Source organism: Somniosus microcephalus, chromosome 10 (genome assembly GCF_052327205.1).
Source record: "Somniosus microcephalus isolate GS21.2 chromosome 10, FLI_Smic_1.0, whole genome shotgun sequence".
Classification (NCBI taxonomy): domain Eukaryota; kingdom Metazoa; phylum Chordata; class Chondrichthyes; order Squaliformes; family Somniosidae; genus Somniosus; species Somniosus microcephalus.
In genome coordinates this window covers 177,825,086-177,840,509 of record NC_140996.1, presented here as the reverse complement: position 1 = coordinate 177,840,509, position 15,424 = coordinate 177,825,086, and the positions used below count along the sequence as shown (strand labels likewise).

Genomic DNA, 15,424 nt, shown 5'->3' with positions numbered 1-15,424 from the left:
TGGATTCTCCAATAACTTAATGAGGGAATGTAGCTGAGGGCTAATTTATTATCTCATTCCTCATGTGCATTGAGACAATTATTAGTTTCATTTTCCTTTCTTCTTCTACACATGAATATTGAAGCCACTCTACTGTGAAGCTTTTTATGATGAAAGTTTAAAACCGTTTTGAAGGGAAGCTAAACTTAAATGGTTCTGGTGACATGTCTCTTTTTAACATTAACATTTGTTTTTCCGGAGTAATAGTGGTTGGTGCTAAATAATTTGAAGTTTTCAAGAGCTGGCCCTTCATTTTGGTTTGTGTTTTTTGTTGAGAAGTGCTGCTTTTAGCAGGAGCTACATGTCTATTGTTGTCATTTATCACCACCTGATGAGGAACTATCAAGATAGCCTTATTCTTAAGGACTCTGATTTGGGTTTGTACTACCGAGTGGCTTTAACAACAATGAGTGCTTAAGTTTATGATTGTTGCTTTGAAAGCAGAGACTGAAGTATGATCTGTAATTACCTGCTACATTACTGTATGCTCAGCAGAATTTTATTAGTGACCATTGTAACATCCGTTACAGCTTCTTTCTGTCTCCTGACTCGTTTAATAATGATCGGTTGAAATGCCAGCTAGTCAGCATCTTAGCAAAAAGTATATGGATCAGCACTGAAAACAAGCATCATAATTTATGTCACAAAGTAAGATAACTAAGAAAAGAGAGTTTGGTAAGATTAGGTGCTAACCCTCACTCGCTCGTGTTGTTCCCTTACTTAGACTATCCTTTTTCCTAACCCATATTTATTTCAGTCCTGCCTTTTAATCCATAAAGGATTGATCTGTCTATCTAGCTAGATATCTCTCACCTTTATTGTTTGTTTAAAGTTCTTAAAGTCAACACCTTTGGTGGAGAAAATGCTTATGGATGGCTAGCCCATGATGTATACCAAAAATTGAATGCTGTCGATTCTCACATGTTGTGCCTAATAAATTGAATAATTTTACAGTTTCAGGCCCAATGTTTCTGGTAAGGTTTGTATCTTTAAAGGCTTTTCTTCCTGGCTTGAGTAAAAATGCACAACCCTCTCTCTTTCCACCCCCCACCCCCCGGCCAATGTACGTGTAATTACTTCAATTAAAAATAAGAAAATATTTAACTATCAAATAATTTAGTTTGTGACTAATTGATAAATCTTTGCTTCTGAGAGTTGTTTATGACTCAATGCAAACCAGAAGTGACAGTTACTGAAACCAAATCCTTGGTTAAGATGTGAGCAACCTCTGGGTGTGGTGAAGCTACTGTCATTCAGCACTGACTTGCTGGAAGTGATGGATCTGACAATCTCAGCTGAGGGGCTTAATGATTTTCCTTTAACTTTTCTTATAAATGTAACTGTTGCTGTACTAATAGTAGCACTGCTGAATTGTGCTGGTGATATTCTTCCATATTTTTGGAACAGCTGTTTATTGCCTAGGAGCTAAAATTATCAAACGACCATCCCTGGTATTCTAATTTCAATGAATAGTGTCTCCATACAACTGAATAATTGCAAGTGATGAGGTTAGGAGTGAAGATATAAACAGAGACGGATTAAGAATTCTTGGCCACTCCTCAATAAATATACCGATTGTTCTGTGGTAATTGTATCATTATAGAATGCATACCAATGTATAAAGCAATTATAGTTCCCTTCATAAAATCATCCATCTATGTCCTTAACTCTAGCTTCTGAAAAATCTACAATTTCCCTGCTGATTTCCCGCTGCCCAACACATGTTATTCAATGGAGTCTCAAACTAATTGGGGCCCTTTTACTTACCTTTGGTCTTCCTTCAGTCTGTTTGGATGTTGTAGCTATGACCTTCCATTTTTGGAGGATTTTCAGTAGTTATGTTAGCTTCTTCAATTCTTCCGTTGTGTATGATCAGTCAACCTCTAAGCGGGACATTAATCATCCAGCATCTTTTTGATACATCAATTTGTTGTAATTCCAATTTCATCTTTTTTTAAGTTTATTCATTCCCGGGATGTGGGCATCGCTCACAAAGCCAGCATTTGTTGTCCATTCTTGTTGCCCTTGAGAAAGTGATGGTGAGCTGCTTTCTTAAACCACTGCAGTCCGTGTTGTGAAGGTACCCCCACAGTGCTGTTTGGTAGGGAATTCCAGGATTTTGACTGAGCGACGATAAAGGAACGGTGATCTAAGAACATAAGAGATAGGAGCAGGAGTAGGCCATATGACCTGTCGTGCCTGTTCCGCCATTCAGTAAGAGCATGGCTGATCTTCTACCTCAACTCCACTTTACCACCCTATCCCCATATCCCTTGAATCCCTTATCGATCTCTGTCTTGAATATACTCAATGATTGAGCATTCACAGCCCTCTGGGATAGAGAATTCCAAAGATTCACAACCCTCTGATTGACTGAAGAAATTTCTCCTCTTCTCAGTCCTAAATGGCCGACCCCTTATCCTGAGACTATGGCCCCTAGTTCTAGACTCTCCAGCCAGGAGAAACAACCTCTCAGCATCTACCCTGTCAAGCCCTCTAAGAAGTTTTTGTTTCAGTGAGATCACCTCTCATTCTTCTGCACTCCAGAGAATACAGGCCCATGCTGCTTAATCTCCTCTCATGGGACAACCCTCTCATCCCAGGAATCAATCCAGTGAACCTTTGTTTCACCCCCTCTAAGGCAAGTATATCCTTCCTTAGGTAAGGAGACCAAAACTGTACACTGTACTCTAGGTGTGGTCTCACCAAAGCTCTATATAATTGCAGCAAGACTTCCTTACTCTTATACTCCAACCCCCTTACAATAAAGGCCAACAAACCATTTGCTTTCCTAATTACTTGCTATACCATCTTCTGTGATTCGTGTACAAGGACCCCCAAATCCCTCTGCATACCAACATTTACTAATGTCTCATCTTTTATAAAAATAAAAAAAAATTCTGCTTTTCTATTCCTACCAAAGTGGATAATTTTACATTTCCCTTCATGATACTCCATCTGCTACCTTTTTGCCCACTTACTTAACCTGTCTGTATCCCTTTGTGTCCCTCCTCACAGCTCACTTTCCCACCTAGCTTTGTATAATCAGCAAACTTGGATACATTACACTTGATCCCCTCATCTAAGGAATTGATATGGATTGTAAATAGCTGAGGCCCAAGCACTGATTATTGCGGTACTCCACTACTTACAGCCTGCTAACCTGAAAATGACCCGTTTGTTTCTATTCTATTTTCTGTCCATTAACCAATCCTCAATCCATGCTAATATATTGCCCCCAATCCCATGAGATATATGTCCAAGTCCTGATGGTGTGTGACTTGGAGGGGAACTTGGAGGTGATGATCCCACCCGTGTTTGGGAGGTGCTGTCGAAGAAGTCTTGGTGAGTTGCTGGAGTGCATCTTGTAGATGGTACACACTGCAGCCCCAGTACGCCGGTGGTGGAGGGAGTGAATGTTTAAGGTAGTGGATGGGGTGCCAATCAAATGGGCTGCTTTGCCCTGGATGGTGTTGAGCTTCTTCAGTGTTGTTGGAGCTGCACTCATTCAGGCAAGTAGAGAGTATTCCATCACACTCCTGACTTATGCCTTGTAGATGGTGGAAAGGCTTCAGGGAATTCAGGGCAGCACGGTGCCATAGTGGTTAGCACTGTTGCCTCACAGCGCCAGGGACCCGGGTTCAAATCCGGCCTCGGGTGACTGTCTGTCTGTGTGGAGTTTGCACATTCTCCCCATGTTTGCGTGGGTTTTCTCCGGGTGCTCCGGTTTCCTCCCACAGTCCAAAGATGTGCGGGTTTAGGTTGATTGGCTATGATAAATTGACCCTTAGTGTTAGGGGGATTAAATACGTGGGGTTACGGGGATAGGGTGGGATATGTGTTGGTGTAGGGGTTACGGGGATCGGGTGGGATATGTGTCGGTGCAGGCTCGATGGGCTGAAATGGCCTCTATCTGCACTGTGGGGTTTCTGTGATTCTGAATCGGGAGGTGAGTCACTCGCTGTCGAATACACAACCTCTAACCTGCTCCAGTAGCCACAGTATTTATGTGGCTGGTCCAGTTAAGTTTGTGGTTAATGGTGACCCCCAGGATGTTGATGGTGGGGGATTCGACGATGGTAATGCCGTTGAATGTCATGGAGAGGTGGTTAGACTCTTAAACCATTACTGTTATTACCATAAGTTTTATTCTCATTATTGCTGATGTGATTGTGTTTTTTTTCTTAAATTAAGAAGTGTGAATAAGCTGTTTTTGTTAAAACTAATAATTGATTATTTGTTTTAGCAAATTCCAGATGTGTCTCCCACAGGAAGGTATACCACTCTGATGCCACTTATCTTCATCCTCACAGTTGCTGGCATTAAAGAAATCATTGAAGATTATGTGAGTATAGCTGCTGTTTCACATCTGTTAATAAAAGACAGAATGAACTGCCAGTTGACCACCTTTCCAAGAATTCTGTTAGAGTCCCACTATTTCTGTGGGGCTAGGAATTCTACGAGCCTGAAGTCTGTCTTCTGCTTATTTTGGGTATGTTACTGCAGAAAAATACAGAATTGGTCTTGGACAGAGCTGTGGAAAACCATGAACGAATCCTAGTGATGGCTTCCTCAATACTGTAATAAGAGGCTTTTTGCAAGAATTTTAATGGTTCGTAGCACACACAAAGTTAGAATAAGACAATACCCAGGAGACACGACATTCTGCACTCGTCCGGTTCTCAACCAAAATACCAAGGTTTCCTGCTAGAATATTACCACCAAAAGGAAAACCATAATATATTACAGAATCTGTATTTCAAATATGATTTTTAGATAAAACGACTGAGGAGCTTTTTTATTTTTGGGTCTGGAATATCAACATGTTAATATGTACTAATTTTGTTACAAGCAATATTCAGAAAAGCCAATGCAAAACCAATAAAATGGATTTTGTCTTTCTGAACGCTAAGTTAGTGATTATAGGTAAAAACTGCTAAAGTCTAAGGTATTCCTGTATCTTTTGAAATCTTGAATTTTCCAGATACTGTGCAAAAACGCTAAGAGCAGTAACCTTTTCTTTTCAGTTTAATGGTGCTTACCCTAGAGCACATGGGTGAGTGGTTAAGTACAAGTATAATGATGGGGGAAAACAGTGTAAAATAGTAAGCCTGGTGGATATTAGCGCTGATGGGAGAGAAAAGAATAGGGAAAAAAAGAATGGAAAAGGGTACTGAGAAATATGAATGGGTCCGGGTTGTGTTGTTTATATGCAAATGTGAAAAGCATTGGAGAAAGTCTGGGAATTTAAGCCGCAAATTAGAATGGATGGATACAATGTTAGAAATTTAGCTTAACTTGGGTGAGACTGGGAACCAGGGGGAAAAATTCGTGTTCACTGGCAACTGCAGTTAACAGCCGCTGGAAATGGCCGCAACACTAAGTGAGTGAAATTGGTCTGGGGGGGCATGGAGATAGATGGCACAGCGCTCACCTTCCATGCAATGCCATCGTGGTGGTGTTGCTGAATGGATCCGGGACGAAGTTTCTGTCCAGGTCTGGCGTTGTGGCTTCCCACAACCTCTGTGAGCGAAGCTGTAAAGCTTGCAAAGAATTGTGGGTAATGGAGAGGCCTGAGATTTAAAGGGGCCATGCACATTGAAGCAATATAAAATGAAGTGAAGCAATATAAAATGAAGTGAATCAATACATTTTTCAGCCCTTTTGCCTTTTAAAAAATATTCAACAGTTAAAAGAAGTTCCAAATGTGAATATTCAACTGTTAAAGCTGAATTACTTTCCTAGCCTCAACAAATGGGAAAACTGCCTAAGCACTAACAAATGGCTCAGCAATCCAGGGAAGGGGCACCGAGGGTCTCGCACACAGCACTCCAGCTTTGTGCAGGGAGTCAACACTTGACCCACAGGGGCCAGGAGGCCCTCCAGAAAAAACGATGTGGGAGTACATCACTAAGGCCGTCACCACCACCACCTGGCTCCAGTGCCCAAAGAAGCTTCATGACCCCAGACCACTGGTCAGGGTCAGTGAATGCATCTTCAAAATTTGTATCATACCAACTGCACCACTAGCCTCACAAACTGCTCAATGTTGTGCGTGGCGTGCTTAGGACCCAACACAGAATTCAGCGCTAGTGTCAAAGTTCACGGTGATGTTAAGTCGGCGTTGCACGCCGATTGACGTCACCACGCTGCCATTTTTTCCAGGCTGTTGCCAGGCAGCGCAAAGGGGGAGACTAATATGGCAGCCGCCACGAGATCCGCCACCAGCTGGCGAAAGAGCAGTGGCCACCATTTTATCACCATTTCATGGCGCTATGGAGTGTTGGTAGTACATGAATTTCTAGCCCTATATGTTCCTGGCTGTAATTTTTTCAAGAGAGCTAGAGAAGGGGGAAAAGAAGAAAGGTGGCCTTGTTAATTAAGGACCTGATTACAGCAATAGAAGCAAAGTTTTTATCGAATGGAACTGAAAGTGGAAAAATCACCAATGCTAAATGGTATTCATCTCAGAAAACTGAAGGAGCTTGACAAGGAGATAGCAGAGGCACTAACTAATTTTCCATAAATCTTTGGAACTGAGAATTGTGCATAGGCGCACAGCTCCAATAATCTTTAAAGTTGGGAGATGAATTACACAAATTAGGACTGTATTCCCTAGAATTTATTAGGTTAAGAGGTGATCTGATTGAAGTTTTCAGGATATTAAGGGGAACAGATAGGGTATATAGAAAGAAACTATTTCTGCTGGTTGGGGATTCTAGGACTCGGGGACATAGTCTAAAAATTAGAGCCAGACCGTTCAGGAGTGAAATTAAGAAACACTTCGACACACAAAGGGTGGTAGAAGTTTGGTTCACTCTCCACAAGTGGCAATTGATGCTAGATTAATTGTTAATTTTAAATCAGAGTTTGAAAGCTTTTTGTTAACCAAAGGTATTAAGTGATATGGACCAAAGAAGTTAGATCGCAAATCAGCCAGGATCTCTTTGAATGATGAAACAGGCTCGAGGGGCTGAATGGCCTACTCATGTTCCTGTGTTCCTATGTTCCTGTTCTAGGATACCTGGAGAATTTTGTGCTGCTGTTCTTCAAGTAGTGCCACGAGATTTTTCCAGAGCAGGCATACGGAAACTCTGTTTCATATCTCATCCAAAAGGTGGAAGCTCAGACCATGCCGCACTCCCTTGGTACTGCACTAAAGTGTCAACCTAGATGATGCACTTGAACCTGCACCCTTCTGGCTCAGCAGAAGTGCCACCAATTGAGGCAAACTGGCACCAGAAGTGAAAGATTGTTTGTATTGGTTGGCAAGGCAGTAACAAGAGGGCATAGTCTCCGGATCATCACTGGAAGAATGAAGGAGAAGTTGGGGGGGAAAAAAATTGAAAAGGATTTTAAAAAAATAGAATGCTTTACCGCAATTGGCTTTTGGGCAGAAACTACAACAACACGTACAAGGCGATTGGATAAGTATTTTGAAAAGGAAGAATATGAAAAACAGGGAAGTAGAATTGGATGGCTTAATTTGAAGAGGTAGCACATGCATGAAGGGTGAAATGACCTTATTTTTTCGTAACTTTTACGATTCACAAGTGACTTACTGAGTTATTGCATATGCTTTAAAAAATTGATATTGAAGAAAAATTCAGGTTCTATTTTCAAATATAATTGAAGTTTGATTCAAAATTGTAACAACTCTGCTCCTCACATGTCAACTTTTTTTTTCACCACTAGTATGATTTTTAAGGTACACCAAGTGTCCATCATGCCTGTGCAGGATACCATCGTCAAATCCACCTCATCCAAAATGTTGTACTTAGATTGGAAATTAGCTAATGTGTTCAAACATTGTGATTGGCTTGCCACCAAACTAAGGTCCTTTTTTTTTACTTATGTAGTGCGCCACTACGTTTTATAATGCAGGTTCCCCATGTGATTCTGCACATAATGAGTTCCTAGTTTTAAGCTGGAGCAGTATGACACCGAAGCACTTTTCTAAAGGGGAGGGCAAGTAGAAAAGGCACTCAAACATCACTGGCAATCAGTTCAAGAGCAGCACAACCTCAGTCCTGAAAACATAAGCCATGTCACCCATACCCCCTCCTCTACTAATGAATGATGTAAATTGTGAGACAGACATTAGGCGATGTCAGAGAGTAACAAAATAGGGAAATGAGATTTAAAAAGAAACAGAATAATGCAGCATAGGCATATACTCTTAAAAACATTTCTGTGATGGTACCATTTCTGTTATTCATCGGTATTACCAGCTGTTGTCTTATGAAATATGTGTTGAGAGATGTGAACTTAAAAGCAGAACAGGCTCTTTTTGCTACTCTACCATATTCAATGAAAATATGTCCTTCTCAACTGTAATTGTAAAAATGGATTTTGATTCTAATTGAGAGTTTATTGAACCAACTGTTATTTTTTAAATCCACATTGATGCTACCTAAGCACATTTAATGGCTGATTCTATCTGTACACTGTTGTATGGTTGTGCATTAGGATTCATCAAATTGATTTCTAGTTTCTTGAGTGGGCCTAAAAGATTGTGGATAGATTTGTATAAAACGCCTGATCGATGGCTCGTAATATTAAACCTCCTTTATGGATTTGCTCCTGCATTCACCAGCTCTTCTGGTCACCATTTGAAATTTTTGAGAGAAAATTCACACGGTTAGACAGCAAGACCAATACAATTAATGGTTCATGTCCTTTTTTTTTCTATCCCACCTTCCAATGCCAACAGCATTCCCATATGCACAGACATTCCAAGAAATGCAACCTGCATACAGATACAGAAAGAAAAATGAGGAAAAGCTGGTTTTTGTGCCAATCGGGGAAATCCCTGTCCTTGCTTTATAGTTTCTTTTTAAATAACTAGAAGCTTCCCCACACCCATCCCCCCTCCTTAGTAAATGACAGGAAACCGTCTGCCTACGAGAACCAGGCGAGATTAATTGATTTGGGCAACAATCAGCATAAAAGAACTTTGTTATAGGTACAAATTGAATTGTGTACCATCTGACATTAGCGGGTACTCAGAAGTTAGACTTCATTATGAGTAGCTGTCTGTTCGCATTCTGTGGAATTGTCCCTGTCTAACTGTGCTTCTGGACATGAGTGATTGACAGCACTGACTTCAGAGACTGATTGTACTAGAAGTATGGGATTCTCCTGTAGTCTTGAGTTCTGGCAAGAGCATGTGAACTCCAAGAGCAAACTCACGCAAGTCGAATTGCTACATTTTGTCTTGAAAGTCTAGAGTACAGACAAACCTGACTCTTATTTCCAAAAGATCTGTTGCTTGTCAGAGACTTTGAGAAACGCCAATCTGTAAAGTGTATATTAACCGCTTTTGGACTGATTTCAGTTATTTAAAAAAAAGTTTTGTGTTGTTTTAGTATTTTACTGTGTCATTCCCACTTCTATGTATTATTAGTTGTAGCCTGTATGCATTGGTCTGACAACATGTAAGTTTCTAGCTTCAAAGCTGACAGTAGGACATGCTGGGATTTCCATGTATTCTTCAGTTAGCGATTACCACAATTGAGAGCCAATCGTTAACCCTAGAGACACGATCTCAACTGAAGCTTGTATGAGACATGGGGTTAAAAATTGGAGGGCTTTACGCCACCCTTTACCCTCAAGAAATGGCGAAAAGAGTGCTGGTGGCAGAAACCGCGGCATCTCAATTTTCCAAGACCCGGCAGCACTACCGGTAAGATGCATTGCCCTGCAGATTTAAATGAAAGTAGTGACTGCACGCCGACTTACTTTCACCACGGCAAACTTGAATCTTTGCACTGAGCTCAGCGCTGGGTCCTAAGCTTGCCAGGTAAACCCAGCGTGTAAGCAGACTCGCAGAGGCACTGTCGGCACCTCTTAAAGGGGCACACCAATCTTTCAGGTAATGTTTGTATTTAAGTTTTTTAATTTTACTGGTAGTGGTTTGCTGTAATAGATGTTGAAAGTTTTTTTAAGTAGGGAGTGCTGCTGGATACTTGCAAGGCCTCGAATGGTAAAGGAAGGCCTCTGAAAATGCTGCAAATACTCAGCAGGACAGGCAGCATCCGTGGAGAGAGAAACAGAGTTCATGTCTCAAGTCAAGATGCTGCTTGACCTGCTGAGTATTTCCAGCATTTTATGCTGTCATTTCAGATTTACAGCATCTGCTCGCAGAGGGAAGAGAAAGACACAGAAGAGGCAGAAGCCGAAGGCAGGATGCTACCCAGGCAGCCCCTTTCTGTCCGGGATATCCGGGATGGACTCATTCACCTGCAATACCAGTGACCACAACCCCAATTCCCCTTTCAACATTAGTCCCACACCTTCCCTTCCCTCTGTTACTGACCATCACAGCGTCCTCTTGGCCACGATGCTGAAATAAAAGCCACCACGAAGTGAACTTTCCAGTCCAACTTTATATACTTATCCATCCAATATGACATCAAGAAATCAACTCATCAACCTTATGCATCCCTTAATGTCTTCTGTGTGCCTTTGCCTATGCTACTGATGTCACGCAGTGGCTGCAGCATGGCAGGTGGAAGGCTGCTGACTTTAAGTGGGGGACACTGCAAATGGCCTTGCTGGTAGACCTTGAGGAGCTGGTGGCTGGGAGTGTCGAATCAAGTGACGGGGTGTTTCTGCTTCTTCTTCACTCTCCTCTCCCTCTTCTTGGCCAACCACTGGCTAGGCAGGCTGCATTTCTGTGTGTGAAATGAGGAAGGCACAAGGGTGGCATTGAGGGGAGAGAGGGAAAGCAAGAAGTGCATGCCAGAAGGAGGATAATGTATGAGGATACCAGCATCTTGTACCCTTTCTGCCCCGCCCTGGCCAAGTGCTCAGTTATGCCCCTGCCAAGAATGGCCTGCAACATCTCCTCCAAGGGGGTGAGGTGAGGCTAGGAATGGGAGATATGCCTCGTGATTATTGGTAGGTGAGTGATTGGGGGATGGAGTTGTGCATTGAGAAGTGTGTGAAGCTAGTGGTGCAATTGGCAGAAGACGGCTTTTGAAGATGCATTCACTGACCTTGACCAGTGGTCTGAGGTCATGACGCTTCTTTGGGCACTGGAGCCAGGTGGTGGGGCGACACTGCTGGCAGTAATGGCCTTGGTGATGTGGTCCCACATTGTTGTTTCTGGAGGGCCTCCTGGCCCCTTTGGGTAGAGGACCTCTGTTGCAGTGTTGACCCCCCCTACACAAAGCTGGAGTGCTGCGTGTGAGACCCTGGGTGCCCCTTCCCTGGTTTGCTGAGCCATTTGTGTGAATGCTGAAGCACTTTTACCATTTTGAGGTTCGACAGGGAATTCAGCTTTCAGTGCTGAATACCTCCATTTGGGACTTAAGGCAGTAAGGGCTGAAAAGTGCATTTTTTCACTTTGTTTAAATTTTTATTGGTTCTGAACGCATTGCTCCTTTAATTCATTGCCATTTTAATTACCCACAATTCCGAACGAACCCCATAGCCTCACTTCCAGAGGCTGTCAGAAGCTGGAATGCCACTTCAGGTCGCGAACTTCGACTTCCATGCCTGCACTAACACCACCAGGTGGGCGTTACACAGTAAGCTAGCGCTGGGCTAAAAATGGTTAGCCCCCAGCACGAATTTTTCCCCGATAGCGCTTCGTCTATTTTCAGCGGCCGTTAACCCGAGTTGTCACATCAGCAACTCTCGTAGCGGCCACAATTTTTTCCCCTTGGGTCTGATTGTGAAAATTGGTGTCTAGTCATGAAGCTGAGAGCAATTGCTGAAAAAGCGAGATGAAAAAGTAACCTAAAGCTTGTCATTATTTTTCACAAGAATTTTTACTATCTTCCTGCTTGCAAAAGGGTTATCAAAAATTATGTAAAATAGGAAATCACTCATTGGGTGGCTTCAGAGAAGCAGATTGTATCCTTTTGAGTGATGATTGGGAAGATTTCAGCTGGAAGCTTTCAGTTGAACAGCAGTAAATTATTGCCGGTTTTCATCCATTCAGCACGTATGTATGAGGCTACACTAATTTGTTAACTTTACTCATCACCAGGGTGCATTTGATGATTGCCAGTGTACCTGATTTATTTTCCTTGTATTATTCTGTCCCTACAGGAATTATCTTGTGTTGCAATGCTGTTCTTAATACCTAGTTTAATGTCTGAATTTGCTGCTGTTAATTGCATTTACTTGAGCTCATCTCCTGGATATTGATAGGGAAGTACAGGTAGACTACCCTTTATCCGAACTTCCGAAAACCGAAACCCTCTAAAAACCGAAGGTTTTTTCGTTCAGCGTAAGTCGTGCGCACGACCCCGACCCCCGCCGACGCTGACCCCCCGCCGACCCCCACCCCCGACAAATTTCCCAGTCTTATAAAATACCTTCTGAAATCCGAAATTTTCCGAAAACCGAAACACGGCTGGTCCCGAGGTTTTCGGATAAAGGATAGTCTACCTGTATCAGAGTAGTGGGCAATGACTGCAGCAGAGACAGGTGAGGACTGGGTCAAAGAACAGATTAAATCCCTGGGCTGTGTGTACTCTGCAGATCATGCCACAGTTTTTTTTCAGGAATGAGATTCAGCAAAATGCAGTTTGGCCTCAAGTAAGAGACCTGGGTGAAAGTCATCAGCTCTATATAAAAAAAAAATGACAACTGTTGTGAAGAAGGAAAATGTTAGTAAGCAGTTAGATAAATGTGAAATCCAGTGAATCCCTAAAAATGCTTTTCTCTATACCATGGGTATAAGTTTGAAAAAGGGCAAGGCAGACTTATCATGGTTTGAGGTGACATTTTGACAGCATAGGAGACATGACCTGTACTCAGAACTGCAAAAAAAAAATGGTTGAGTTTCAACCTTGTCTTAACTGAATGAATTGGTTAGGTTTGTTATTTTCTTCATTGATGGCAGAGTGGTTGTGGGTGGGATCTTTCACTGTGAGGGGAGACAGCTGTTCAAACATTTGGTGAATGCTCTTTATGTGGAACAAAATTGTTCTGTAAAAATAAATGTTACTGGTGTTATACCAAAGCTCACGATTAAAAATAAATGTTACTGGTGTTATACCAAAGCTCGCGATTTAAAAAAAATGTTACTATGATCACCTTTATCGTCCTTCTGTTTGTTTTACTATTTCAGGTGTCATTGTTGTGGACGTTGGGTTTAAGCACCTATAGCACCTATATCTTTGATTTTTTTATTTAAATCCTTCATGGTTCAAGTTAAAGTCATCAAAAAATTATGTAAAGGATAGAAATAAATAAAAGATTAACTTAAAGTTTAACAAGAATCCTTTGCATGTATTTGACTATTATGAGAGGAGCATTATACCATGTAACGCACAATGTATTATAATATGTGGTTGATCACCTGTGGCATTACTTACATACAAAAATTATGTTTTTCTTCCTTTAATTCTGTCTCCTATTTTCTGTTCTTTCTCGTTCCTCCTTTCCTCTCTCCACACTTCTAATGTGATTGCATAGAATGTATACAAACAGAGTGGGAGGGGGCAGTGAGGAGAACCTTCTTGAGAGGTGCTGCAATTTGAGCAGTTAAGATAGGTGGGACTGAGGGTAGGGCCAGGAGGTACTTGGGGATGGCGCAATCCTAATTTGGCTTGAGAAAAATGCTGAACTGCCAGTGCAAATTAATTTGTTGTAATTTTTAAAATCCACCTTCACTTGCAGCTCATTCAAACATCATGGTTACTTAACAGTTAAGCCAGTGACTAAATTTTGCCCTCTAGGTGTGTAATACCTCGTGCAGTGTCTTTGAAAGGACATGTACCAGATGTGAGACTTAATTATATAGATGTTACAGAATTACATCTAATGGCACTGGTAAAGTTAATATATTCTTTGGTCCATTCCAGTTTTCACTTACTGCAGCTACATTTAGGATATAATTTTTATTGGCACTTTTATTCCTTCCACTCTTACCCTGAAGACAATTGGGCCGGAATTTGCGGTCGGGATGACGGTGAACTGGCAGCATTCTGCCTTTGAAATTGACCGCAACTTCAGGATTTGGCGCATGTGGAAATGCCGAAGTTGCAGTCAGACATTGACAGCTCCGAAGCAGGCTGTGCTGTCCCCCTCCCTCCCCCACACAGAGCCTGCAATCTGCAAGTCATTGAAACTGACGAAAATGTTGTCTATTCCGCTGTAAGTGCGCTGTTAAATTCCCCACTAAAAGTTAGACTCAAAGGGATTAGGTGTAACTGGGATTTTGACAGTGTTATTACTACCAAACAAATGTTAAGGGCCTGGGAAACTAATTTTAATTTTGTGCAGTGTGAAATTTGTCCATTTTAATCAAAATTAAAAATTTTAAGAAACTTTTCTAAAAAATGTTTTTAAATTTTTGTTTTAAAGTTTGTCCATTTTTATTTCAGGTTTGCTTTTCCCCATGTGAGAGCCCCAATCTGTTGCGCTCTCTAATTATTTTAAAAAGCTATAATTTTAAGAGCTTACTCGCTTCCTTGTTCGCTGTCTGTGAGAATTCTACCTTTTGATTGGCTGCATAGACAGCTGTTGTGTATGTTCCTTTAAGGGAATAACTGGTCTCAGACTGCAGTACCGGCAGTGACCGTTCCTGTATACAAGGCCCTGGCAGGCTTCTGTAGTTTCAGTTTCCAGATTGTCTCCATTCGGTAAAGACTTGTTAAACCAACTCCTGCACTCCGTGTCTCCGTTAACACACGGATTTGTAAAGTCTGTGGGTGGTATTGCAAATAATACACAGACTCCAAGATTAACAAATAAAACAGGTCTTTACTATTCAGAGGTTCGGGCGAATCTGCCCTAGTTAACGTATCACAACCCTTATATACTGGTGTGGCCACTATCGGTATTACAGTATACATGAGCCAACAAATAGTGCCACACCTAAAGTAGTGCTCTTAAAGGCGAACGGTTACATTCTATAGTTCCCTTAAAGGTAAACGGGTACATAGACTACAATCCTCCCTTTTTAGCTTTTTACTTACAGAATCCCGTTAAACATACAATCTTCAACTTTATATAAACAGTTTGCAGATATACTCTCGATGGAGTCAACGTCATATAACAATTTACAGATATACTCTCGATGGAGTCAACGTCATATAACAGTTTACAAACATACTCTCAGTGGAAACAGTTTACAGGTTCAGTCTCTGTGGGAACAGTTCATAAATTCAGTCTCTGCTATTAATTCGTCCCAGACAGCATCTTTTTGGTGTAGCCGGTTCACCTGGTAAACGTGACTCCTCCATAGCCTTTTTAACAGCTTGTACTTTCATCCTGTTGAACCAGCAGTGCGGACTTACACAACCCACTGGCTGTCTTGATAATGTCCCCGGATTTTTTTTTACAAATTTAGCACCTTTCGTAGTGTTCGGACTGAGGTAGTAGAAGTAATAATATTTTAAACAGTTATTATCTCCGGCTTCTT

The 15,424-nt window shown here is 41.6% G+C and overlaps 1 protein-coding gene across 9 annotated transcripts in view; it reads left to right on the top strand.

Annotated features, from left to right (window-relative positions):
- atp8a2 (ATPase phospholipid transporting 8A2) overlaps positions 1 to 15,424 on the top strand; it is a 696,532-nt gene that overhangs the window by 230,569 nt on the left and 450,539 nt on the right. For all 9 annotated transcript variants that reach the window (XM_085999230.1, XM_085999235.1, XM_085999229.1 and 6 more), the window contains one exon: positions 4,286 to 4,384. In XM_085999230.1, coding sequence (XP_085855356.1) covers positions 4,286 to 4,384 — 99 coding nt within the window. The remainder of the gene's footprint in view (positions 1 to 4,285; positions 4,385 to 15,424) is intronic.